This window comes from Apteryx mantelli, chromosome 16 (assembly GCF_036417845.1).
Source record: "Apteryx mantelli isolate bAptMan1 chromosome 16, bAptMan1.hap1, whole genome shotgun sequence".
Taxonomy (NCBI): Eukaryota; Metazoa; Chordata; class Aves; order Apterygiformes; family Apterygidae; genus Apteryx; species Apteryx mantelli.
In genome coordinates, this window is record NC_089993.1 from 4,641,905 (window position 1) to 4,668,860 (window position 26,956).

Sequence of the window (26,956 nt, forward strand, 5' to 3'; positions counted from 1 at the left end):
TCCCCCCGGAGCGGCACCACGGCAAGCAGGGATGGCTCCGAGCCCCCGGCTCCAGCACCCCGGAGCGCCATCCTGCTGCCGGGGGGCAGGGGGACGCGGTGCCTCGTCCCCACACCTCTCCTCTCCATCGGGTTCTGCCTCCCCCTCCGCACCCATCTATGGGAGAGGGGACGCGCAGGAGGGTCGGTTCAGGAGGGGGCGGGGGGGGGGCGCGGGGGCTCGGCAGGGCGAAGGGAAGCGGGGGCCTCCGAGGCGGCATGTGCCGGCGGACTCACCTCGTCCTCTGCCCGTCCCTGCCTCGCCCGCACCCGCTCGCCCGCGCCCCGGTGCCTGGGCAGTGGCTGCCCGCGCCTCTGGGAGCTCTTCCCAACAGCAGGAACGCCGGGAGGCAGCTCCCAGCTAAGAATATCCCGCGGCGCGGGCCCTGCGCGGCCACGTGCCTTGGCGGCGAGGGCAGGGCTGTGCCGCGTGCCCCAAGCGGGCACCGCACTATCGGGCTGTGGGAACCGGGGTGCTGTGGGCACTGGGGTGCTGCGGGTGCTGGGGGGCCAGGGGAACTGGGGGGGCCGTGGGAACCAGGTGCCATGGGGCCAGGATGCCAGCAGCTCCACACCTCCAGGCCCCCCGCCCAAGCCCGGCCACATGCTGCTTCGTCCCCGTGCCACCACAGGCCCTCGTCCCCCAGCCCCGCTTTGCGCGGCCCAGCATGTCACCCGCATGGCACAGCTCCCACAGCCGGCAGCAAGGAGGGCTCCAGGGCTTGGGCTTGTGCCCGCTGCGCTCTCCCCGTGCATCCAGCGGGAGACCTTGCCCCTGAGCGGGGGCGCAGGTCACAGGGACACAGGGCACGGGGGCACGGGGATGCAGGGCAGTGGGGATGCAGGTCACAGGGACACGCGGTGCAGGGACCTGGAGACACGGGTCACGGTGGCATTGGGACGTGGGGCACAGGGATGGGGGTCACCGGGATATGGGGTCACCGGGATGTGGGGCACGGGGGCACGGGGATGCAGGGCAGGGGGCACAGGGAGGCAGGGCCCAGGCACATGGGGCGCAGGGACACAGGGCGCGGGGCGGCGGCCGCCCGGGGCTCCCCGCTGCTGGCGGCCGCAGCCCCGACGGCCCCGAGGCGCCTCCCGCAGCCTGGCGAGGGCTGCCCACACCCAACATGGCGGCGCCGGCGTCACGGACGCCTCTCAAAAGCACGTGACCCAGGGAGACCTCGCGAGAGAAGCCGGGTTGCCGTGGTTACGGGACGCGGCGGCGGCGGGCTCTGCCCCGACACGCAGGTAGGCCTCGGGTTCGCGCCCCGCCGCCGGCGGGACCCCCCCCCCCCCCCGCCGCCGCCACCCCCGGCACTGTGAGCCCCTGCCCGGCACCGCCACGACCCTGGGGCCCCGCGGAGGCGCTGCAGGCCTGCGGCCACTGCCCCTCGGTGCTGGGCCGGCCCGGGGTGCTGGGGGTGGCGGGCCCCTGCCGCACTGGGTGGGCTCCTGGCCGGGCCCGGGCGAGGTGGCCACGGGGCTGGGGCTCGGGTGGCGCGGGCCTCGGGTGGTGCAGGCCTTGGAGGGTGCGGGCCTCGGGTGGCGCAGGTCTCGGGTGGCACGGGCCTCAGGTGCCGCCAGCAAGCGCGTCCTGCAGCCGCTCCGGTTCCCCGAGGGAGCGGGTTACTCCCAGAGGAGGCAGAAGACCTCGTGCCCCAGCCGGCTGCTGCGAGCGGCCCGGTGAGTTTGCCGCTTCTCTCCTCCCTCTTTCTCCCGCAGAGCCATGGCTGTCCCGGCGGGGCCGCCCGGCAGGAAGGGATCCTCCGCCCTGCCGGCTGCCGCCCCTCTCCTCGGCGAGGCGCAGCCAGCACCGACCAAAACCGTGCAGATCGCAGTGTGGAAGGCACGGGGCCTGGTAAAGCCCTTCTGGAAACAGCTCCGCGTCTACGGCGCCTGGCGCGGCGGCTTTTGGGAACGGGACCAGAGCGATTCTCTGTGCCGCGATCCCGTTACGTGGGTGTCCGGCTCTGGGAAGGAGCAGCGAGAATGTCAGAAATTCGGCGAGAGCGCATGGGGGCTTGCTGCTACCCGCGGAGGGCTGCTTCCCGCGGAGCAAAGGCTCCCAGTCCGCATCGGGAGCAGCAGCCCAGAGGTGTTGCGTTGCACTGGCTCTCTCTGCCTTCCTTGCCTTACTGTATGGCAGCGAGACAGATGCCTCTAAAAAGAGCTGTCATTGTCCTTGGATACAAAGCCAGCTTTTCATCCTAGCTACGGCAATTTAAATTGTATTGAAATCTATAGGATGGCTCCAGTTTTAGAAAGGCAGCGGTTCCAGTGTAGCTACGATGTAAGAATAAGTGTTCAGATCAAAACCTGACCGTGCCGCATGATACACCCAGCTGTCCTTAAAGACTTCTAGAGGAACTGGCATTTAGGAGGGAATGTGGAGGAGAAGCTTCGCTACTGCTGCAAACAGAAAAATGCAAATCTCTGCTGCTGCTCTGGCAGCAGTCAAAAAAGCAAACCAAAACCCATCTGTTTGTTTTTCTGAGATTTGTACATTGTAGTATTTGAGTGCCTCTCGTACTGAGAGATTCAGCAAACAGCACCTTAGACAAGAATTAGAAGGCAACAGGAGGGAAAACGATACTGAAAATAGTAGACCAGTGGTTTGATTGCATCTGGAATAGTGCACGTGGTTCTGATTGCTCCATCTTAGGAAAGGCTATAGCAAAAAGAAAGAGGGTTACAAAGGTCCAATAAAAAGAACAACAGTATGAAAAAAAAAATCCAAATGCAGAAAGTGTGGGCATACATTTAGTTAGAGGAGATGTAGAGAAGGATGAAAGAGGAATATAGAATAATGAATGTTACAGAAAAAGGTTAATTGAATTCTTCTTTTTAGCTGTTCCCATAATATATGCTCAAGGAGACAGTCAAAAGGACTGAAAATTAAAACCAAGTGAATGAAATCTTGTTTTGTGCAAAAGCCAATATGGAATTAATTACCCCAGTGAAATGAAGATGGGAAGCTCAGGGACAGACCCAGGCATCTCTGTGGCTCAGGATTAAAGAAAAGCTTGGCTTGGGTGTGACGGTCCTTGTGTTCAGGGTATTGACCGCTCCCCTGGATGGAGAGGGAAAGCTGTGTTTCTTCTGCAGGGACACTCATCCGTAACCGCTTTTTTCAGCACTTTCTAGCAGCGCTGTGGAAGTGCCTGGTGCAGCCCACTTGGAAAGGGCTGCCTGGTTACGTGGACCCCAGGCGTGATGTGCTGGGCTGTCACCATTCCTATTCACCTGTGTTTAAGAGCCTCAGAGACAACCTCAGAGACATTTGAACCCCCTCATCTCTCTTTAAATCAAGTGGTATGAAGTTTAAAAGCAAATTCTGGAGTTCTCCAAAGCACTTGCTGGAATTCCTACCTGATTTCAGGGCGTTCTGCAGCCATACCATGTACAAAAGTGTCCTGTGAGCGCAGCTGTGCAGCTCAGGAGCTAACTTAGGAGACTACAAAAATCTCAACCTTCCTGTGAGCACTCTATCAATGGGATCATCTGGATTTGCTTTAGATATGTCTTTCAAAGCCTTTCCTGAGGTGAAACTCAGACCTCACCTTCCCCCCTGCCTGTTCCAGCAGCAGGTATTAATAACCCCTTGGGCATCACAGCATGGTGGAGCAGAAAATTTCCCTTCTAAAGATGGAGTGGTGAGGTCTCGGCAAGGTCAAGCTTTGTTCCTCTTCCCCGTTCTTGTAGTGAACAGTCAAAAGCCCGATGTACTCTGTCCCAGGCCCAGAACCACGCTGCCCCCCAAAGACAACTTTGATCATGGGCCTTTTCTGCAGAGCCAGCTGCTTAATGTGCTGTTTGTCTGTGTTTGACAGAAAGGTAGCAAGAGCGACACACCGGTCACTGTGGTGCACACAGAGTTCAACGGCGTGATCTTGGGAGAGTCCTCCAAGGTCGATGTCTTGCCAAACGGGACAGCAGAGTACAATTTCACAGCCAGCTTTGAATATAGCCCTGACGGGCCCAACTCCTTGGACAGCATTGCGCAAAGTCCTGTGCTCTGTAAGTACCTGACGCTGACCCTCACTCCTCGGAGGGCTGGAGGTGGGTGCTCCCAGCGGCTCCGCTCTGCCTGCCTGCCGCAGGAGTCGCTCATTTGAGAACAGTGCTTAAGCAGCAGCAGTGTGGGGATCTCCACACCTCTCTTCTCATCTCTGCCAGCCAGAAGAACCTCCTTTCACGCTGGCCCGTGCCCCTGAGCTTCGCTCTTCCTGTCAGCCTTGGGGGATGAAGTAAGAGGGTTTGCCAGAGCTGACACAGACCCTTTGCAGCCCCTGTCTGATCTCACTGCTCTTAGCCACTGATGTGAAGCTGACTGAGCAACTCTGCCAGCTCCTGTCTATTTTTCTCCCTAGTGACAGTGACAGAAGTGTTGCCAAAGGAGAAGAAACAGAAGGAGGAGAAGACCGTGCCTCTTGGCCAAGCTGTGGTGGACCTTCTACCTCTGCTGCAAGGTACAACGTAGACTTCCAGAGTCTCCACAGCCACTTCTTACTCTCCTGCACCTTTTGATCCTTGCTTATTGATGCCTCGCTATAACTTGCCTTCTGTTGACAAAATGGGCTTCATACTGTCTTTAGAAATCTGGCTCTTGGGAGAGAGGGGGTGACACCAGCAGCTCAGCTTCAGGAGTTAGGCCATGATTTCTCTACAAGGGCTCTCATTGTATGCTGTTCTCATTCCTGTTTGTTCCCAGGACAGTGTTCACTTAAGGTCTCGGCTCCTTTGTATGCAGTGCCTACCTCTCCATTAGAGAGCGTTCCCCCGGAGGCCGAGGTATGTGGAATTTGGAAGCGTTCCTTTGCTCATTCATCTCTGTGCTGCTTTTTAATGGGAAGGCGAGCATGACTCAGCCACCGAGCACATCGCGTATATGTTACAGCCCTATATATTAAAAGCTTGGGGGCCTTTCCGACTCCCATTGACGTCTGTCCCGGGTTGCTTATGATAGCTGAGATAGAGCTAGGAAATGCTAATGTGTGCAGCTCCCAAGTTGCCCTGGAAAAAACATTCAAGAGGCAAAGTATAGTGCTGAAAAATCAGTAAAAGGCAAAGGCAGGATTGCCTGCCCAACTTCATTAGTCTTCCCTTCTGTGGATGAAATGTCTCAGAGTCCGTTATTATACAATTTCTTACTGAAGGTCCTCACTCATTCATTAAGTTGAAAAGTAGCCAGTGAATAAAGCAGTGAATGAAGTATGAGGCTGGGAAAATGTGTCTTAATTTTGCTCCAGATTTTGCATGCAGTAGCACTGCAGGTGGATTGGACTGTGGATATTGCATTGACTTTTCTGCATTTAAGAGGTGTTCCATAATAAGTGAGGCACGAGCCTACCCATTAAGGAGGGAAGATAATAACTGCTGAACAGCTGTTTTTTCCTTGCAAGCCATCCGTCCGTCCAGGGTTGGGACGGGTAATTAAAGACTGTCCACAATGTGTGGAGAAAGGGCAGAGCTGAAGTGTGCCCCTAGCCTCGGCATGCTCTGCATCGTGAGGGCCTTGTCTTCCAGCCCCCATGTTCTTTCACCGTGGCTCGGTTCGTTAGACCCTGCTTATGCATATCCCGTGCCCTGAGCAGGCTCTGCTTTAAATAAACAAGTATCACAGTTGAGACGTATGACAAACTGATGATGAGATTCCTCTCCTGTGCTGGTCTGTTTTCCTTTATATCTGAAGTGAGGAATAAGATAATGTTATACATTCTGGCCTTGGTTTTCTGCTTACTTTTCTCTCAAGAGCAGGAGACTTATAATTGTCTGGCTATTGCCTCTAGTTTATCCTTGTCTTGCAGTGCGGCCTTGAAGTGACTGTGTGCGTCCAAGAGCCCCTGCTTTCTGCACATCAGCTTTCAAATGGTAATCTCCTGAGTGTCACCTTGGAGGCAGCTTATTCTGTCCCCGAAGCGTTTGTTCCCACTGGACCCCTGCAAAACTACATGGCTTGCCTGCAAGTACCAGCAGTTGGGGAGGTGAGAGTTGGTCCAGGCATGGTGAGATGGGTCTTGGCTGCTACAAAGCAGGTTGTTAGCCCATCCTGTGCACCATGGAATGCGTGACCAGGTCCATGGGGGTTTACAGCTGCTCCTGTGCTTGTGCTACAGCAGTGTTTGTTGTGATTGCTCACGGTCTCTGCAGTGCGATGTGTTTCTTTAACTCAGATGAAGGTCTGTGTGTCTGCGTGGCAAGATTTGGATTGAAACTGGCAGGATTTTTCCATGTGGCTATTTGGTTTTTTTCTCACGTCTCTGTGTGCATGTGGCGGAGGGTCCTTTCCAAGCCAGGCCCCTGCACTGCTGCTTTGCTTTGTTGGACCCAGCTCAGAGCAGCTGGTATTTGCTCCTGCTCATGCTGGGAATTAAAGTCCTTTCACTCTCATTCTCCCCCAGAGAGAATTCCCCTTGGTCTTCAAGAATGGCATCCCAAAGCTTGGTGGTGAAAAAGAGCCATTACCCCGGCCCAAAAAATGGCCACTTGGTAACAACATCATGGCCCCTGGTGCTCTGAGCATACCCAACTCCTTCATCGTTGGTGGCCCCTATGAGGATGAGGATGGAGAGCTCAACAAAAGAGAGGTGAGAAAGGACTGGCAGTGTCATGGTTGGCTCTTAATGCTAATGGGCTGTGGTGCTGCAGGGCAGCTGCTACCTTGCTCTGCTGGGATGTCATGTGTATGGTGAGTTGAATGCCTCTCCAGCTGACCCAGGTTCTCTCCCGGGGAAAATCTGGGGGGGTGGCGATGCAGGCTTTGGAATTTGCTCTCCTGGTTCTGACCACGTGCTGTTTCTCACAGGACAGAGAGTTCAGGGTCCAGTCAGAAAGCATGAAGAAGAGAATCGTATGGGACATGGAAAGACGTTGCTATCTAGATCCTGCTGCAGTACTTGTGTAAGAGCTGAAAACCTCCCTTCCAACACTGAGTGGTGGGGAGAAGCCACCCTAGAATTCACTTAGTCTAGTGACTTCTCTTTGGCAATGTGCTGATGTTCTCAGACCTCTTACGTGGTCAAACTGTGGCTCTGCCTTGTCTCTGGGTATCTGCTGGCTGAAGGTATTTACGTGAGCAAAAAAGCAGCTAACTGCCTTTCATTGCTGGCAGCAGCTCACTTCTGCCACGATGGGAGAAGATGATCTTCATGACAAGTCTTGTTCCCTCCCATGACCTCTTTGGTGCTGTAACATAAAGGTTTGAAGGAAGGGGCAGCAGGGGTATTGTCAGCAGACATGGAGTAGGGTGGCCCAAACAGCTCTCCTCTTAGCTGCCAATTGAGTTTTGCTAAATTCCCGATATATTAAAACCCTCTCACTCTCTCATTTGATTTTTTTTATTGGATAAGCATTACCTATTAAGGCTCCAGATAGTCTCAATATCAGGATAAATATCCCATTTCTCTTTGAAGCCTGCTATGTTCTTGGCCTCAGCCGCATCCTGTGGCCATGACTTTCACAGCCAAATTACTTCTCACATGTGGAAATATCCCTGCTATCTGGTTTGAATTTTTTCCCTACACTTTTGTCAGCCTGCCTGCTGGTTTCAGAGTTATCCGGCACATTCAATGGGAGCTCAGGGTCCGCTTTCTCTGTGTAATTCAGGATTTATACCAATGTTAATCACGTTCCTTTTTATTTGCTTCATTTCTGAAGTAACCAGGCAAGGGAGAAAATCTAGTGTGTTGCTCTCACCGTTGTTTTATAGCTATTAGTGCCATAAATTCACACGGCGCTGGATGGAGGGGAAAATGTGCCAGACAGGGGCCCTGCCTCAAAGTGCGGATGTTCAGAGGCCCAGGGGTGCTCGCGCTCCCGCATGGGAGCGGGCGAGAGCGAGCACAAGGCGGGTGCTTTGGGGCTGCATGGAGCAGAGCGAAGGGCGGTGTGGCTGGTGAGGGAGAGCTCTCTTGCTCGGTTTCTGCAACTCCTCAGTGCCCTCCCCTGTGTTCAGCCTGCAGAAGCGCATTGCAGAGTGCCGCTACTGGCCTGTGGAGGTCTGCAGGATGCCTGTGGTCTCCTCCAGTAAAGGGAAAAACAGCAAAGCTGACAAGGTAAAAATGGGGAGCGATATGTTGTTCTGGCTAGTGGAGAAGCATTGTGTTATCATGCATTTTCCCTTTAGTGTCTTTATTATACCTAAGCCAGCCTTGAACCAGCCAAAGGGAGTCAGAGGGCTAGTGGCTTCGTTAAGGGAGTAATCAGCCTTATAGAGCTGTTAAATAAATAAGGAAAAATATTTTTTCTTATAGCATGCAGATCTCTTGCTGATAGTCTGAAGTAGCTTGGTGAAAAGGGGTCAGGGAGGAGGCACTTTTGGAGAACTGAAGTAATTCACTGAGCTTATTCAAAGGAGATTTTGAGCGTCTTGAAGAAATTCATGCCCTCTTTCTCTGGGTGTAAATAAGTTATGCTCTTGCACTTAAACTGAGGTGCTTCAACAAAGAAACAGCTCCTTAACTAATGGTTCTGGTCCTTGTGGCTGATCATGGGAGAGCTCCTCGTCTGTTCCAGGGCAAAGTCACCCAAGTTAGTGTGAATCCCATTCAGCACTCACTGGTGCCAAGATTTCACAGTATGTGTCTGAGATCCTCCTCCCTTACCCTCACCGGCCCAGTGCTAGCCCAGACTCTCAGACCTCAGTAGGTACCTGACTTCTGTCAGACCTGAAATCCTCACAGCTCTGGTAGGGTTGTTTGGATTATTTCTAACCAAAAGGTCTATAATTTAGCAGCTGTATCTTGAAAAGACCATCCTGGGTTATGGCACAGTGTGGGCATTACTAAGAAAAGCTACCCTGCAGAGACTGGAATAAAATTGGGATTCTGCATATAGAATGAGTCCAGTGTTTTCTTCCAGGCTGTCTCGGCTCTGTGCCAGTGACATAGAGCCACTGGCTCATGAGGTGCATCAGTTTGCTGTGTGGCCTTTACTTAATGGGATCGGTGACCTTGTTTGCTTCAAGAGAATAACAGTCAGTTCAGTAACTCCGTCCCTTGCTCTGCGTTTCCAGGGAGATGACGATGGACAGATTTTCTTCCACGGTGTGGCGTACGTCAACATGGTGCCTTTGCTGTACCCCGGCGTGAAGCAGATACGAGGGGCTTTTCGTGTCTTTGCCTATAAAGACAGCGAGGTGTTTGAGAAGGTGAGCGCAGGCCGGGCTCCACGCCTCCTCTGCAGCCCGGAGTTGGGCGCAGGCAGCCCGACCAGCGTGGTGCTTGGGAGCAGGGGCAGTGTGGGCAGTGCTCTACTTGGCAGCTGGCTCTGAGACTTCACTGCCCTTCCAGTGATGGAGAGAAATAATAACACGAGCTTTTAGGCGCAGTCTTCTCAAAGGCAGCTTATTTCCAGGTAGAGGCTGTGAGTGAGCAGGTTGGGGGGCTGAGGGAGGCTCTGAGTCTGACTTCACTCTTTTCCCTGACAGCAGCTGAGCGGGAAGAGCGGTAAGAAAGCTCCTCGCTCCTGAGTCGTGAACATGGGCAAATGAGCTGTGCTGCTGAGAAGAACAAACAGTGTACACTGTCTCCAAAATGATAGCGTTACCCCAGGCAACAACCAAAAAAGCTGTCACTGGAGCTCTTTCAGCTGTAGCTCATGGAGGTTTATTTGTCTTTTTGTTGCTCCCCCCATGTTACTAAAAGTGAGAGTTATGTCTCTGTTTTCCCACAGTACTCCTGGAACAGATCTGAGCTTGTTTCAGGAGGGCAGATACACGGCCTGGTTTTACTGTCCACTTCACCCTCAGGGCTGCTGTCCGCTCCGCAGGAGCTGGGTGAATTACAGCCCTTTTCCTTGCGCCCATGCCACTGCTGGGTGCCGGCTGTTGAAAAGCGAGGCTAGGCACACAGCTGTGCTCCGCTCTCTGCTTCACAGCATCCCGGCCACAAATAACGGCCGCTTGGCTGCACGGTACTGCTTATCCTCTAGCATTTATCACAAGTGTGTCATGCATTCTCATTTCCTGCTGTTCTGGATGCTTTGAGCTGGTCCTTGCACTTGGCCTAGCCAGGACCTGGTACAAGCGCTCCATTCTCTCCCCAGCATCCCCTCAGGTCCTGCTAGCCCAGCTCTTACTACAGTAACGGCTGGGAGGCAACAGCCTGTGCTGGTGGTCGAGCAGTGTGTAAATAGAAAACTTCAAAAAAGCCCATTCCTTGTGATTCACTAATGTGTGTCAGGAAAGCTGCTCTGCAAGGGAGGGTGAGCCAAGAGTCACCGCAAGGCAGGCAGGGCAGCGACCTCGCCAGCAAGGAGCGCAGTCCCGCAGTACCCAAAAAAGAAGAGCAGAGCAGAGCTGGTGAGAGTAACCAGGTTCATCTAACAGTCCAGATCACCAGGCAAGTTTGTAGGGATGAGGCAGGTGCAAGATCAAGCCAGGAAGTTAAGCCAGTGGGTTAGGACCAGAGAGGTACATAGCTGGCGCTAGCGTATCTACCACAAAGCTTGGGCAAGAATTGAGGGCAAGTGCCTTGATTTAAATGCAGCTCCCAAGAGAAGACAGGGAAGCCCCCACTGAGGCTTTCTCATGCAGCTCTTTTCATAGCCATCTAATCTGAGGTTACACAGCTGCACGTATCAGAGCTGGCCTTGAGCACAGGCAGCTAAACCCCAAGGAAGGGAGGAAGAGGTTGCGGAGCTTCTTAGCACATTCAGGGCCTGACAGTGGGTTTTGCAATGTGAGAGGTTAAGGCAAAGGGGTGGGGAAGCCCAGTTTGTGGGGGCAGGGGTTGAGGGTTTGATTCCCTCTGTTCCCTCTCTTTTTCAGACTAAAACTCAGCTCAGTGTTTTCCGGGATCTCAAGCCTCAGATCAGTCTGACCAAGGAAGGGCAATGGACCCCAGGAATTGGTTCTCCTCTTTTCAGAGCTGTTCCCAGTAGGATCCAGAGGGAGGATAAAGAAAAAAGCACCAAAGATAAGGAATCCAGCAGGAGGGTAAGGTCTAGAGAGGCATATTACAACATGGTTAGCCCATTTCCACGTCAGAGGTGGGTGGGGAATGCAGAAAGCAGAGGGCACAGGGTGTTGATGCTGCATCGGGAGAAGACGATGACTGCTCTGCAGTTGATGAGGAGACCCCAGTGCATGATGTAAATTGTGGCAGTCAGGCTTGCTCCATGCAGCCTTCACAGTCTCTCCCCCATGCTCTGGGAGCAGCAAGGAGGACACGTGCCTCTTGCTGGAACAATCCAGCTCCAGATAGCCGTGGCAGCTCCTTCTCAGAGCAGGGCTCTAGAGCCAGCCACGCAGCCGCTGCTGTTCAGGAGAGGCGCACGCCGGGCACCTGGAATAGGCTGCTGAGGCAGCCCCAAGAGCTAGGGCCGCAGGGGAGATCCACCAGGGCACGAGGCCGGTCTTTGCAGTTCAGCTGCTTTGCAAAGTTGAGATCCATGATACTGAATGAGGTTTACAGGCCTGTTTTCTGGGGTCAGTGTCTCAAGATAATCCCTGATTAACTGTACCCTGCCTCAGCCAACTGAGAGATATTCATCATCTTGAAATTTCAGTACATGCTGCCTGAACAAATGTACAGCATGGAGCATGGCTCAGCTGCTTCAGACCCATGACTTGCTAATGTGTTGCGTCGCAAGCAGTCAGCAGTTATACAATTACTGGCTTTAAAGCCATGTAACTCCACTCCAGATCACATCCTGAATTTGTGAAGGCATGAGGTTTGTTAAATGGGAACAACAGACATCTTTTTTTCTTCAATAGATGTCCAGTGCAGTAAAAATCCTGTCATCAGATGTTCTGGTAGAAGCTGAAAATGTCACATATCTCAACCACAATGGACAGGTATCTCTATCTCCAAAGATATGGAAAGAATGCTGTATAATCACTGTGTGAGTGTCTCACACCTTTCACATTAACTTCTGCAAGAGCGAGCTGGACAAGGGACATCTTACACAGATGCTATCCTGGAGTTCCTCCAGTGACATCTGGCTGGAGGATTGGGCTAGTAGGTCTCTATAAATAATCAGGCATTTATTTGGAAGAGTTCCTTCATATTTTGGTTTCTTCCTCAAATCATCTAGGATGCATATGCATTCTTCAAGAAGATTAATTGTTTGGCCTTTCTGATTTTTTTTCTAGGCTGATTTCTTGAACTGGATTTTGCTACTGTAAATCATTTTGAGGGCAGGTTATAAAACAAGCTGTATGCAGTTTCAAGGGGATTTGCTGAAGATCTGTAGCTGTATGCTCAGTCTTTCATCATGCCAGTAATGGCTCTAGACAGCAAGATTTTGAGAGAGCAATGTTTATCTTCACAGCAATATGTTGAAGCAGGAACATTCCTGGTGATGGAGATAAAGCTGGAGAAGGCCCTGGTACAAAAACGATTGCCAGAGGAGCTCACCAGACGGTGCGTAAAGGCATGCTGTAACTCTGGGGCTGACATCTCAATTCTTCTGTGGGATAGAAACATGGCTATACAGTGATCCGCTCCCTCGGAGACCAGTTGAGGGCCTGATCCAAAGCCCACTGAAATCAGGGGGAGGATTGGGCCAGACCTGTTACAGCATATGTTGGATTTGGAAAACAGCTGTGTTCATTCCAGCTGGCGTCTGTCAGCCGTTCATCCCCAAAAGAGAGACACCAGAGCAACACAGCTTTACCCTGTGTTCCTGTCCAGGTGTTGTTTCCCATTAATCCCCACATACTTGCCCCTTGTATGTGATATTCAGTTGCTTGGTCAGGACTGTCTACCAGCATGGTAGGGTTCCTGTAGCATCAAAATAGTATTCTTCCATTTTTTCTCTTCCACAGCGTTTGTACAATTTTCTACTTGTTCCTCAGCTCTTACATTAGTTTTCACATCATTCCGCTGTAGAGCTGCTGTCTCTCATCTCTGCTGCTTCTAGCCTTCCACTGTCTGCTCAATTTAAGGCAGTTGCTTCCTGTCCACAGAGAGATGGCCTTGCTGTGTTACAGCCTAGGAAAGGCCTAGCATGTATAATTTAGTGAATTAAAAAGAGAAAATACAACAAATGAATAAAGTATAACATGTATGGGCTGTATGTCTCTCAAACAGAAATATCAGCAGAAACCACACAGCAACAGCCATTCTTTGAAAGGAGAATATGTGTGTTGTCTTCTGTTCTGCCTGTTGTCTTCTAGAAAGAGCATGTTTGAAGTTAACCCCCCCCCCCTTTAAACAGACCTTCTCCTGACCTTTCTTATACCATTCCTACCCTACTGCAACTTGCATGAATGCAGTGTAATTCCTCCTCGTCCACCTGCCATGCACAGCCGCAGATGTGAGTTCTGGAAACCTAGTCATTCTGAATCTTGGGAAGGGCTCTGTCCTGGGGGGCTCCAGCTGATGACACATACATATGTTATTGCAGATATCATCCAGAGTGATTTTTCTTTTTTCCTGAAAGGATGTTTAAATACATGTCTCATTAGCAAACCACAGCTCTGTTTCTTGGGCTGCATTCAGAATTCTCTGTCAGCCTCCACTTGGCTTTATTTGCTCGTTTGCTTTCCCCTGGGTTCTTGTTGTGGTTGGTTTTCTTTTTCTCATCATTAAGTGAAGCTGCCCAGTTTTCATCTGTGATAACACATAGCTGTGTTACAAACACATCAATGACAGGCGCTGTTCGGAGACTGGGTGAGGGTGGGACTGAACGTGGGAGCTGCACTAGCCATTTGTTCAAGCTTTGTGGCTTCCCAAAGAGTGGTGATGGGTCTCTGCAGGGAGGCACCAGAGAGGCGACCAGCCAGGGCCACAATACTAGATAGCACAGCACAGCCAAGTCTGGGAGAGGAGCATGAGGACTTCTTGCTGTTCACGGTAACATCGCTTTACACAGACCAGCATCTTCTCTGGTGCATGAGATAGCCCCATGCTGAGTCAGGTGACAGGATATGTCTCATGTGGGGCAAGGGACCAACAGGAGTGGCAACAGGAACAGTGGGAGAGTGGCCTTCTTACGGGGCCCTTTCAAGAGAGGGGGAGCCAAGTCCTGTACTCGGCACCAAAACCTATCAGGTCTTTGACTATGCAGAGGTTTTGTAGCTGTGAGGGTAGAAGTGGCCAGGAATCAGGACCTGGAGAAGTCAGCTGGTCAGAGGCTCTGTAGGCTGGCAGAACTGTTATAGGAGTGATTTATCTTTGGTGCAGAAGAAGCAATTTGCTTTGCTATTTGGGTAGGACCAATACAGGATATGACACCTTCACTTGGTGGGTTGGATGGTGGTCTAAAGATGTGTGGTGTTTTGGTACCAGCAAGGAAGAAATCTTGCTAAAGAACCCAATGAATTTAGGCTGTTTTGAAACCAAGGACTTCTATAAAATATTAGTAAAATTACTGTAATCCTAAAGGATTTTAATAAACGTTTGAAAGGTCATTGTAAACCAAGTAATGCTTCAAACAGGCATGATATAGTATAAAAGAACCAATGTGTGGCCAAGGCATAAGGTGCCACAGCTGCACTGTGGGATGTCAGGAGCTGATGGCCTGGGTAGTCTGGGGTACACAGTGATAAAATTCTTCAGAGCTTTCCTCAGGTTGGGGCTTTTTTTACAGCTGTTCTGGCAGACCAAGGAGGTTGTGAGTTAAAGGAATAACAACTTGGTAAGAAGGTCTGGTTCTGTAGGAGAGTGGTTTGGATTGTTAGCAATAGCACATATTAACTCCACCTGCTGGGCTGTGCTGAGTTTCTAAAGTAGTTTTTGTGTGACAGGTCAGTCAAACCTGGTGAAAAATAACAACTAAATAAATCTTTTCTAACCTCCATCATGTGTGATCATCAGCAGGGAGCAAGGCAGGGAGTTAGTTCTGCCAAGACATTATGATGAGCTACAAGGATTGATTGTAGGTGCTCTGGGCTTTACAGCTCATTCTGGGTCTGAGATTTCACAATTTCTCCCTTGTTTGTCCCTGCGAGGTATCTCAGGGATATGATGACAGGCCTGGAGCCCTCGCGCTGCAGGCTGCCTGTGCCCGACAAGTGAACATCGCTGGCAGCGTGTTACGCTGGTCTCTTGTCTCCTCTCACTGACAGGGTCAAGGAGATGATTCCTCCTCGCCCTCCGCTGCCTCGCCGGACTGCAGGAGCCGAGAAGGTAGGTGCCTTGTCACGGCTCCGCCACTTCATTCTGCCCTCATCCCTCTCACACAGGAGAGCTTCATTTTCAGTCTGACCCCCCAACAACACACGGATGGGATGTGCAGAGGAAACACATGGAGAAGAAACCTTCTGGTGTGTTATCTTCACAATATCGTGCCTTGGAAAACCATTTGTGGGCTGTGTTACCCCTGCTCACAGCCCATGCAAGAGGGAGCGATCTGGGAGAGGCAGAGAAGAGAGGAGCAGTGTGGGGATCACAGAATCACAGAATTGCTGAGGTTGAAAGGACCTCTGGAGATCATCTAGTCCAACCCCCCTGCTCAAGCAGGGTCACCTAGAGCACGTGGCACAGGATCGCATCCAGGCACGTTTTGAATATCTCCAGAGAAGGAGACTCCACAACCTCTCTGGGCAACCTGGTCCAGTGCTCTGTCACCCTCACAGTGAAAAAGTTTTTGCTCATGTTCAGATGGAAGTGTCTGTGTTTCAGTTTGTGCCCGTTGCCTCGCGTCCTGTCGCTCGGATGTTTGGAAGGGAGTTGGATGCTGGAGAAAGAGGCTACCAGAGTCTTGTATTTACCCCTGGACAGCCCCAACCATTTCTTGTCTCAAGCTCACCCACGTGCTTCTCCAGACCCAGACAAACATGAGCAGAGTCAGTCCTTGGCCTCCTTCAAGTAACTGAGAATTTTTGAGGACTTTCGTGTGTGCGACATACCTACTCCAGAAAATGGCCTGAGAGCACTGGCTCATTTTCTGTAGGCATGGAGCAGCTATCAAAGGAGAATGTCCTTGGGTGGCCCCTAGCCAACGGTCAGCTCAGAACAGCGGTAGGGGAAGAAGCAGTACTCAGATAATTGACCCCAGTGCTGCTGCAGAATTGATTTGCGCTGGACTGTCTGGAGTGCATGGAGCAATACATTTTGATCATTGCAGTACATGGAAGCTTCTGCCACTGAGATTATGGAGATTACAGACTCTGCTGAAGAGCGCTGGCCCATGGGTTTAAAGGGCTTCCAGCAAATGAGATATATTTTACTTACGGCCAATTATGCTGCTATAAAAGAGACAATGATGACTGAAATACTGGGTTCTGATTGAAAAATATAGCAGAAGCAAAATCTAATTATAAAGGAGCTCTCTTGTATTTACATGTAGATATTTTCGTAGCCCTCAGGCACGGAAAGAAAAGGATGTGTGACAGACTAATTGAGACTGAGTCAGGTGGAGTTTATGCGAGGTGTGGGCTTTGGCAAATAAAATACATTTCAAGATTGATGGCACAAGTAACTTGTGAAGTTTTCTTATTTATTTATTTATTTTTACTGTTGATTCCTGCTTTCTAGGCTGTGGAAGATTATCACAACCAGATCACAAACATCGCTGTCGCCATCCTGAGTGAATACCATGAGCTGTTTGGGAAGCAGCTGCCTGACCAAGGAGCAATAAATCATCAAACCCTGGAGGAACAGAAGTGTCAACTCAACTTTGAGCTCAATAGCTCAGGAAAATATTTCGCCTTTAAGGAACAGCTAAAGGCAAGGATTCTGTGGTATTGATTTATTTTTCTACCTGTTCCTGTCCCGGCACTTTCTCAGTGAGAAACTGCGGCCCTGTGGTGGTACGACAAGTGCCATGTTACCCCAGAATCCCTTTTGGCCATCCAGGGCTGTTGCAGCAGGCATCAGTACAGTCAGGTTTTTGCCCTAACAGGGCAAGGGCCAGGCTGCTTTGGTCATGGACCAGGAGAACCTTTCCTGTCAGTGGGGGAAGGCTCCAAACCCAATCACACACGCTTGCCCTGCGGTCGTAGCCGAAGGAAGGCAAGGCTGACTGTTCTTGCGCACTAGCAATCCTCTTGTGGCAGTCCCACCCTCCAGGCCTCCCACGTGGATGAAAGCAGAGGCCACCTCTCTCAGCTGGTCACCCTTGGCCCACGCTCTGTCTGGACGCCCTGTCTCTGTGCTGAGGCAGCCAGTCTTCCCCCGGGAGAACAGCCTGCCCCGCATGTTGTCCCTCAGAGGAGCAGTGTGTGACAGGGAGAGGTAGGGCTGAGAGGCAGGAAGGGAATTCACCTCTGTTGGCTTTTCCTCCTTTCATCGGTGCTGGACTGGATTTCTTTCCTAGAGCTAAGCTGGAGCTTCAGGCTAAATCTGTGTGTTCTGGCTCTGTATTACTACGATTACAGAGCTGGTGGAGGAGGTGTGTGTGGGGGGGGATGACACCTGCCTTGTCCAACAGTCACATGTCTCTGCAGTATGCGGTGGTGAAGATTGTGAGGGAGAAGTACCTGAAGACAACAGCATTTGAGTCCCTGGACCAGTTCCAGACATTTCTCAGTGAACTGTATGTGTATCTTGTGGATCAGATGCATATTGCCCTGAACCAGGTAGGCAGAAATCTTGACATGTGTCCAGTAAGCTGGGATGGGTGACCTGGGACATAATGGCTTCATTGTGGAGGAGGACTTGACACTGCTTCTGGCGAAGGCAGCGGGACGTTTGCCTTCAAGACAGAAGCAGGGTTATGCTTTCATTTGCTGCGGTTATCACATGTGGGCCCTGAGCCACTCCCAGAGGCCCATATTTAAGCTGCAGGATTTGGTGCATCTTTATCCTGTTGCTATAAAATCCAGATGGTAGAATATGTGTGAGGTGCCACTAGTGAAAGCTGCTGTACCTGGCTCTCACGGTAAGAGTGTCTGGGTCCATGCTATCTGGCACGATCACTCAGGCAGAGGCCAGACCTTCCAATGTGAATTGGGGTCACCAGTAAGTGACACCACGAAGGAAGTTTGAAATGGTTTTGATCTGGGGATGCTTTTTACTTGTTACAGCAGCAGATAACGGGTACGTCCCTCCCTGTGTGATGGGGGTACCTAGAGTGAGACAGGTTCACAGGACTGAAAGGCTGTGTCCCACCACAGACAGCAGTTGGGGTAGCTTGACTTTCCAGCCTACCCCGCCCGGGCACACCACAGCATTCTCCGCACAGCGCGGGATTGGGGACCACTGCTGTAGCATGATCACATTAACCTTCCTCACTCTCCCCAGGGCTAACGCGCTCTCTCGCCCCTTACCAGGTACTGTCCGAGGAAGCTGCTGCCCCTACCCCTCCGTCCTGCACGACTGACGAGCAGCTCCGGCTCTTTGCTCACGAAGCTGAAGTCAGCAAGGACTACAAACTGGCATCTCTCTACCACCAGCAGGTGAAGCAGCCCCTGCTCTTTCCTGTCTGCCTCCCGCGTGCCTGGGCTGGCAGCAAGCACACCACCACGGTGGCCACGGGGCCCCTGTTGCTGACAGCTCAGGTGCTCACCAGCCAGCCGTGTATGTTGTGCACAGAGGAAAGAGGTGAACGTGACCAGAATACTCACACTCAGTGTGAGGGATTTTCTAGGCAAATGCTGCTCTCTGGAGGATTGAGACAGAGGTTGGCCAGGTCACCGAGGACTTCAGCCTCAAAGCCAGGGGAAATGGGATGAGCTGGTCCAGAAGGCATGCTGGGTGAGCACTGGGGACACTGGGTCCTCTAATAAGAGGCTATGAGGAGGTCAACTGAAGCTGAAGGACATTGTGTTAGGTGAAGGAGGCTTAGAAAAAGACAGGCATGATTCCAGTTAAGGGAAATCCTAGCATGTGATAGACAAGGGCTTGACTGTCGCTAAACACAGCTAGGGTGGCCAGAGGAAAACAATGGTTGTTCCAGAACTGCCTCCTTGGTCTGTTATATGTGCTTACTGAGTGTGATTTCGGGAGTCCCAACTCCAGCAATGATCTCTTGTGTTCAGAGGATAGCTCGAGACCAGCACAACATCCAGTACTGGCTGGACTATGGAGCGTTCTGCCTCCTGCTCGGGGAAACAATCAAAGCCCAGGAATGTTTCCGGGAGGCTCTTCGCCTGGACCCACATCACATGCAAAGGTACTGGGTGTTCCTGGTGCGTGAGAGCGAGGGTGAGGGATGTCCCCCACGTCACTGGCGGGGGCCTGCAAAGCTAACCTATTTGACCCTGTCTCCAGCTTGTTGCTCTGTGGGATTGTAGCAGTCATGCTGCAGCATTATGAAGAGGCAGAGATTTTTTTTGAGGATGCCAGCTGCTTGGAGCCATCCAGTGTTGTAGCCTGGACTCTTTCAGGTACAAAAGCATCTTTCAGGTACAAAAGCAAGCCAGCCTATGTGCCCCAGGCACTCCTGAAGAGCCGAGCATTGCTCACTCCCCTGCTCCTCTTTCCCCTGCTCTAATCTGAGGGATAAGGGAATGATTTCTGCTCATGTTGCTCTTTCTTTCTCCCATAGGTCTGTTTTATGAGCTGCAAAATAATAATATTCAGGCAGAAATGGCCTTCCGTGAGGCTAACAAGCTACTGCAGGCACAGCTTGCTATGGCAAGGAGCATCCCTGAGGCTGCTGAGGGAGAAGGAAGGAAAAAGCAAATTTCTGCTGAGTGTGGGAGGCCTCTCAATACATGTCCAGAAGCGTCTTTGCCAGGTAATCCCTAGCAAACACAGCAGGTAGCCTGGCAGTGGCAAGGAGGGGACTCAGAGCAGTGTGGGAGATGGTGAACAGTGGGACCTAGGCAGAGAAGTACAAAGGGTAAAGGGAGAAGACAGGGACCAAGAGCTAGAATAGCCTACCATGAACCATAGGTATCAGAAGCAGAGAACAGCAGCAAGTGTGCTGTTTTAAATGAGGAAGCACTCTGAAAGCAGCACACAATGCTTTGTCTTACCCAGAGCCTAGGAGAGGAACCAGTTTCTGCTTTATTGTTTTGGCCCAACCCACTGCTGCTGATAACATCAGTGTGTGGGCAGTAGCCAGGGCGACCAGAAGAAACAAGCTGCCTCTTTGAGGCTTCGGAAGGGCAGAGCTGCCGTTGTGACAGTTGTACTTTGTGGTCATTCAGGTTTGGCTTTAATAAAAGCTGCTGCTTTGAGTTCCCAACGCAGCTTGGAAAGCACTGTGTGACCTATTTGAAATGGGCAAAACAGCAGCTCGGTGGTGGCCCTGAATTGAAGGGCTCTTCTGGAGCCTCTCTGAGCCCAGACTTACCTTGAGCCAGGACTTTCTGTCCCAAGTCCTAAATATTTGGCCAGGCTGTGGGAAATACCAGCTGGTTTTATTTTTAACACTACCACCGCTCAAAGCAAAGTGCCTCAGGCAGGCAGGCCTACAATATCATATGCCTTTTTTTGGCCCATTGCATGTATAAGGGAAGGGATGTTATCTTATAACTGTTCCTAGCTTCACAGTCTCTTGTACTCAAAACTCCATCTCCACAGCTTGTGTCCTGCAAAGTCTTTTCACCCCCTTCCTGGAAAGCTGATGATTCTTTTCTATTTTATCTCTCTCCCTGTTTCTGTGGGATTATGCTCCAAATGGGCCAGTTCATGGCAAACTCTTTGCACCTAATATTCATTGTGGGGTTTCATTCCAGAGGAGGTTGAAGACAGCGCAGCCACCAGGCTGCCAGAGGCGGTGGAGCCTGCCCTAACCTGCATGGTGCCTGAAGAGGATGCTACTGCTCGGCAGAACAGGAGGCCTAAGAACAAGGAGGCAGCCCCGAAAGGTTAGGGTGTGGGGGCCTGGTAAAGAAGGGACAAGATCTCAGTGCTGGCAGAGGCCCTCCTGCAATCAGTGGGCAGGGGGAGTAACTTGGGAGCACAGAGCCGTGGCAGTCCAGATGCCAAGGCAAGACATCAATTTTGTTCTCTCTCCCTGTCTTGGAATCTTCAGCAAAGCAAGTTTATCCTGATTTTTCAGAGCGATACACCTCACGGTGAACAGCCAGTGGGTAAACAAAGCTCTGAGGGGCTGCACTGAAGGAAGAACATCTGGGTTTCCTCTAATGGGTTGCAATTCACTTAAAAGCTAAGGAAGATCACCTTCCTTTTCCCCTCTGTGTCTCCATCTGCTTGCAATCCTGTATCTTTCCCCTCTAGCATCATGTGGTGCAGTTCTATTCCTCCATGGGACAGGCATGCATCAGCGAACACAGGAGCCCACCTTCCCGCATAGTGACGGCTGCCGGATGGTGCCCGGCCCCTCTGCGGGGCTGACTGCCAGCTGGCCTGCCCTCGGAGCTGCCCAGCTCTCCTTCGGGAGCCGTGTGGCTGCGGTAGCTGGTGCGGTGCTCCAGCTGGTCTGCCCCGCTGGAGCTCCCACCCAGGAGGTGACTTGCACACATCTTCAACAGGCAGTTGGAGCTCACCTCTGCCTGAAGCTGTGTAGACTTCATCTTCATCACGTGGTTCCCTCTTGCCTCCTTTCAGCCTTGTTTTGTTTTGTCTTCTCCCCACGCGGCATGGCACTCAGCTGCCTTCACCTGCTGCTCTGCTGTCTCTCTCCTGAGATGCCAGCTATTAAACTGTCCCCACTGATCTTCTTTGATCACGTGCTGCGTGATCTGCCTCCTCTCCAGCTCTGCTCCCCCATGGATGGCAAAGAGATGGCAGTACTGGGTGCTCCAGGCTCTGCTGGATTGGGTAGGGCAGGCAGGTGCCTCGCTGTAGTTAACTCTAACAAGTTTCAATTATAAATTCCTATGTTTTCTTCCTCTGTTTGGCCTGGAAAATTAGCAAGTCGAGAATGTAGCTTCCTTTCACATCTCTTACAAAAACTTAAGCTTTTCAGAAAGAAATGAATTAATCTCTGCTTCAGCCTCCCCTGCCACCTCCTGGGTTTCACACAGTGATGCTGAAATTCCTCTGCCCCCTGCAGGGTCTCCTCCCCTGCTCGTGTTTCAGAAATAAAGAGACCAGCTAGAGACTGATGGAGACACCTTTTCTTGCAGCGCCACCCCCTGTTTCAGGACTTTGCCAACCTCCCTGCAGTATCTTCATGAAGACAGTGGACTTCCTGATGAAAGTCAATGCCATCCAGGTCAGCTCAAAAAGGAGTGGAGGAGAGGGAGGGGAGGCTGGGTCTCCTTCCCTGGGTTATTACAAAAGAGTTGATGGCAAGCTCCAGAAAGCCCCACTTTTGGGCTTAGAGAACAAGCTGTGCCCGCAGCAGATGCCAAGCGCAAGAGGGAGCAAAAGCACCGCTGGCAAGTAATACAAAACCGTGGCCAGGGAGAGTGTTCAGACCAAAATGCTCCCCGGGGACTCAGGCATCCCAGGCAGGCAAAGTTCTTGGAGTGCCTCGGTTCAGCACTGCTTGCTGTGGAGGGAGCAACCAAGCCGCAGAAGGTCCTTGCGCATGTGCTCTTCTCTATACATTTGGGGATGAGATGCATTATTGTGATGCTTCCCGTACACCAGTACTCCTTTCTTGTTTTAGACACTTGTGTATGCCAGAGCAATTTTTAAATACCGGTGGGATGTCCCTTTCCCACACAGCAATCTCTGTGGGATTTCTGTGACTGCCACATTATGCTGTCTGCCTTGATTTTACATGGCAGGGAGAGCTGCTTTAAGCAAAACATAACTAAAAGCGATCGGAGGTAAATTTTCAAAGGAGAGGAAAAAAATCTCCTGCCTGTCTCCTGCTCATGGAAGTCAAATAGGTGCAAGGCAGTGCTCCTGAAGCGTATGCTGCAGGCCACCATCTGCAGCAGCGAGCGCTGGCTCCAGGCCCGCTGCAGAGGGGCCTGCAGCAGAGCAGCACACTCCCCAGGGTGCCTGTGCTCTGCCTGCTCTCCCGACCGTGCCGCTCTGCCCTTCCTCCTCAGTTTGTTCACATGGCGCTTGCCCACGAGCTGCTGAGCCTTCAGGGAGGTCCCAGTTGTGACTACTACCTGGCGCTGGCCCAGACTTACTTGTTGAAGGAAGACTTCTCCAAATCCGAAGAATGTCTCCGCGAGGCCATTAAACTTGACTACATGGTAATTCTCTGTGTCTTAATGTGGTGCAGTGAGGTGTCTTCAAGTAGGAGACTGGTCAAACACTGCAGCAAATTCTGCCTATATTGTTTCTGCACGTGAACCTAGAGCCCATGCTTCATTTCCACTTGAGCAAACTCTCAGGTTAGTCTGCAGCAGTTTCTCTAGGGGAAGACAATTGTAGCTGATTAACCACATCAGGATGTGGCCTGCAGCACTGCCCTCCTCGTTACCTAGCTGAGTGTTTGCGTTTCTGCACAGAGATGCGGCATTTGAATGAGGGCTCCTCTCTGTGCATCAGCTGCCTTTCTATTCCCTCTGTGCATGTATTTCCTGATCTTCTTCCCCTGTGTTGGTGAGTCAACCTCGCTTTCATGAGAAGCAGAGTTGCTATTCAGTGGAAATGGAAGTCAGCTTTCGAGATTGTCAGGTTGAACGGAATTCGCAGAGGGCTGTAAAACCGATGTCTCTGAATGCTATTTGCATAGTCACGACGCATAGGGAGCCTCGCACGGGCGAGGACACCACGCAGGGAAGGCCAGAGGAGGCCTCTGTCGCTGATGTTATGCAGACAGCCCTCCAACGTGATTTTTATTCTGTACATAAAATCTGCTCCTCTATAATCAAATACCTGTCAGCTCTTCCTTTCTGCTGATTGCAGGGGTCCCTGCCCTTCCCCCAGAGCTCTCTCCCTCTTGTTTCTCAGCCATGTCTCCTGGCTTTGTGTGCACAGAATCCAAACGTCTGGGCTCAGAAAGGGCACCTGTGCTACCTGAAGGGAGACCTTGGAGAGGCAAAGGAGTGCTACGAGCGAACTGTCAGTTTTGTGGTGGATGCTGCAGAGATGCACTTCGTCTACCTGCGCCTGGGCTCCATCTACCTGGAAGAGAAAGAGGTGAGGAGCCAGCAGGAGTGGAAGAGGGGAATTTTCCACAAAGCAAATAGCTATAGATTACAGATCCCAGGTACCAAATGCCATTATCAGTAGGAACAGCTAAGGTCTAACCACATACAAAGCCTCCTGGAGCACTGAACTCCTCAGAGCATGGCCAGTTTCCTTTGTGCCAAGCTCCAGACAGTCTTAGTCTCAATGTCTCAGGGTGCTAGTGTGGTAGTTCAGTATCATCATGGTACGAGTGAGGAGGACTTTTCAATAACTGTATCAGTTTCTGTCAGCATAGAGCCACCGGCTGTGGGGGCAGCGGGCAGGGTCTCAGCCTCCCCTGCAGCAGGGGAACAGCTTCCCCCAGTGTCTGAGCCCCACTGGCGATGGGGCGTTCAGAGGATTCCTGAGGAGAGGGGCTGGCTGTGGCGCGCCACCTCGCTGCAAACACGCTGCTCTCTCCCCTGGCAGTACGGCATGGCGAAGCAGACCTACCTGCTGGCCTGCAAGAACTCTGCCTCCTGTCTCACCTGGCTGGGAGTGGGAATTGCCTGCTACAGGGTAAGTGCAAACAAGGTATAAGATCCAAAGCATTCAAGTGGTTCGTGCTGTAACTGGCTCTGTGGGACCTGGGGTGCAGAGCTGGCTTCTTTACGATCCCATTTATTAAAGAAAAGCTTAATCTGCCTGTGAATCTGAAGCGCCTTAAGGCCATCTTGTGTTGCGTGCCATCAAAGTCCCAAGGGTGGCACCCCGGGCTGCTCACACGGGAGATGTCAGAGGACAGTCACCCTCAGCAGCTGCCCTGAGAGCAGCGCTCTCTCCCTTTCCTGGTCCCTTTGCCGGGCCTGGCGGAGCCTCCTTCCCCAGTATGTCACGGCAAGCGAGTAACCTGGGCCTGGGCTCTGCTCCGAGTGCCTGCCAGCACATGACCTGCGTGTCACCACAGAGGAATTGAGCAGAATGTCAGCAGAGAGGAATCTCAGTGCGTTCCCTGCCCAAAGGAATCCAGTGCCCCTGAAAGGCTGCCAAGGACACCCAGCCACAGCCACCAAGACTGCAGTATCTCCCAGAGAGGCACCTTGCAATAAGCTCCTCCAAAGGGGTTTGGCTGCGGAAAGCAAACAGGGAAGGATTCAAAAACTTCTCTGTTTTCCCCTTTGGCCAAATTTACGCCTCCTGGGAGGTTCCAGACTCCAGGCCAGGGATGTCTGAGTGGTGGCCTGAGAGCTGGATATAGCCCCCAGGGCAGGCAGTCCAGGCATCAGCTATCCCTGCCTCCAGGGAGCTTCTGCAGCTTTGTGGGAAGAGGGATCAGGACCAGAGTGATGTTTCAAATGGCGCTTGCACACAAGCAGGTGATCCGAGCTCCCCATTGAGCACCATGGTGGTTCCCCGAGGTGGAGGTGAAGGAGTTAGTGCTGCTTTCCTTCAGGAAAACAGTTGGGGGCTGATTTGTAAGTAAAATGGCCTCTCCCACAGGGATTGGGAGTCAGTGGTAGGAGGCTTGCCCTCCCGGCCAGAGAGCTGGACACTGGCACTGACACTGCCTGTTTTTCTCTGCTCAAAATCCTTTCCCTGCATCCTCGTCATGGGCAGTGCAGAGCAGCTCAGTGCCAGGAATCCTGCTTGATGCTTTTGTTGCACCGATTTCTTTGGCTTTTGGAGCAGGTGCTTGATAAATTATGAAGCATTTTCTGTCTGCTGTTTGCCTTTTGTTCACACCTCTTCGTCCCCCTCTCTCTCTCTCTCTCTCTCTCTCTCTCAAGCTGGAAGAGATGGCAGAAGCAGAGGATGCTCTCGCTGAAGCCAATGCCCTAAATAACAACAACGCTGAAGTGTGGGCATATCTAGCCCTCGTCTGCCTGCAAGTGAGTGGCCAGCCAGCTAGCTACTTCAGCCTCAAGCCTCATACAGTGGGGTGGGTTTTATCTGCAACTGTTCATGAGCCTGAAAAACATCTTGTAGACCTCAGAGGTAAAAATAGACTGAGGACTGTGTTCAGGGGAAAACACTGAAGCACTCTGATGGCAGAAGAAGCACACTTCTCCACTGTCATCACCTAGCGAATGTTCCCCTGTCGGGCGTCCTTCTTGTTGAGCTTTGCTACAATATGTCACTTTGCTGAGAACCTGTTTCCTATGATTCAGTTTCCTCACTAGCTGCTGTTGGGTTGTTTTTTTTCAGGGAGGAAGGCAGCTGGAGTCAGAGCAGTGCTACAAATACGCAGTGAAGGTTAGTGTCTTTGCCCTCCCTTTGGGCACAGAAAGCAGGGCAGACAGGTCAGCTTGCGGGCTGCCCAAGGCGGAAGCTGCCTCCGTCTCCTTCGGTGCCGGGTTCCGAGCGCTCCCACAGGGCGAAGCACTTGCCCTTTTAAGGTCTAAGTTTAATTGGAAAATAAGATACGTAATTAAAGCTGACATTTCTGAGGCTCTTGCCATCAGCTCCTGCCCTCCTGTCGGTCCCCGAGCTCATTCCTCATGCTGGCGTTCGTTGGCAGGGTGTGAAAAGCGGCCATTCCTGTTTCTTGCGGAGTTTCGGGGGGGGGGGGGGGTCGGGGGCTGGCCTCCCCCCAGCCCCGTGCTCCAGCCAGAGACCTCTGTAAGCGCTCTCAGCCTGGCCGGCAGGGCCGCGGCTGCCTCCTCCCCTCTCTCTGCAGCTAGGACTGAAGAGCGACGCCTTGCTGCGAGAGCTGCGGGCCGCGCAGCGGCGCCTCGGCTTCGGCGACCCGTCCTTCTGAGCGTCCCCCCGGCCGGGCGCCCAGCGGAGCGAGAGGCCCTTCCCCGGCGGCCCCGCCGCGCCGCGCCGCCGCCTGAGCGGGCGCCTCCGTAACCGCCGAGCGCGGCGGGCGCGCGGGCCTCAGCACCGCCTCCATAAACGCTGGAGAAGGGCAAATGCGCGTGTGATTTCTCCAGGTCCGCGTCGGCTCCTCCCGGCAGCGCCCACCGCCGCGCAGACGGCGCCCCGCAAGGGACATTCCGCCCGCGCCCGGCGCGCCGGGCCCCACGTGACCCCCAGCCCAGCCCCGCGGCGGGGCGGGGCGGGGCGGGGCGGGGCGGGGCGGGGCGGGGCGGGGCGGCGCGCGCGGATTGGCGGCGGGCGGGCGGGACGGTTGAGCCGCGCGGGCCGGCG

General features: G+C 52.5%; 1 protein-coding gene across 1 annotated transcript; it reads left to right on the plus strand.

The window, feature by feature from the left end:
* Window positions 1–1,257: 1,257 nt before the first annotated feature.
* On the plus strand, window positions 1,258–26,707 carry CFAP70 (cilia and flagella associated protein 70). The gene is made up of 28 exons (XM_067306435.1): window positions 1,258–1,289; window positions 1,764–1,899; window positions 3,872–4,058; window positions 4,412–4,510; window positions 4,753–4,832; window positions 5,849–6,025; window positions 6,443–6,628; window positions 6,847–6,941; window positions 7,996–8,095; window positions 9,055–9,189; window positions 10,810–10,977; window positions 11,758–11,838; window positions 12,315–12,406; window positions 15,055–15,115; window positions 16,466–16,657; window positions 17,377–17,508; window positions 18,202–18,327; window positions 18,910–19,043; window positions 19,142–19,257; window positions 19,419–19,610; window positions 20,557–20,688; window positions 21,913–22,001; window positions 22,792–22,944; window positions 23,675–23,836; window positions 24,296–24,385; window positions 25,594–25,695; window positions 26,012–26,059; window positions 26,484–26,707. The coding sequence occupies exons 2-28, from the start codon at window positions 1,768–1,770 to the stop codon at window positions 26,562–26,564; spliced, it is 3,342 nt and encodes a 1,113-aa protein (XP_067162536.1). The 5' UTR covers window positions 1,258–1,289; window positions 1,764–1,767; the 3' UTR covers window positions 26,565–26,707.
* Window positions 26,708–26,956: the final 249 nt, after the last annotated feature.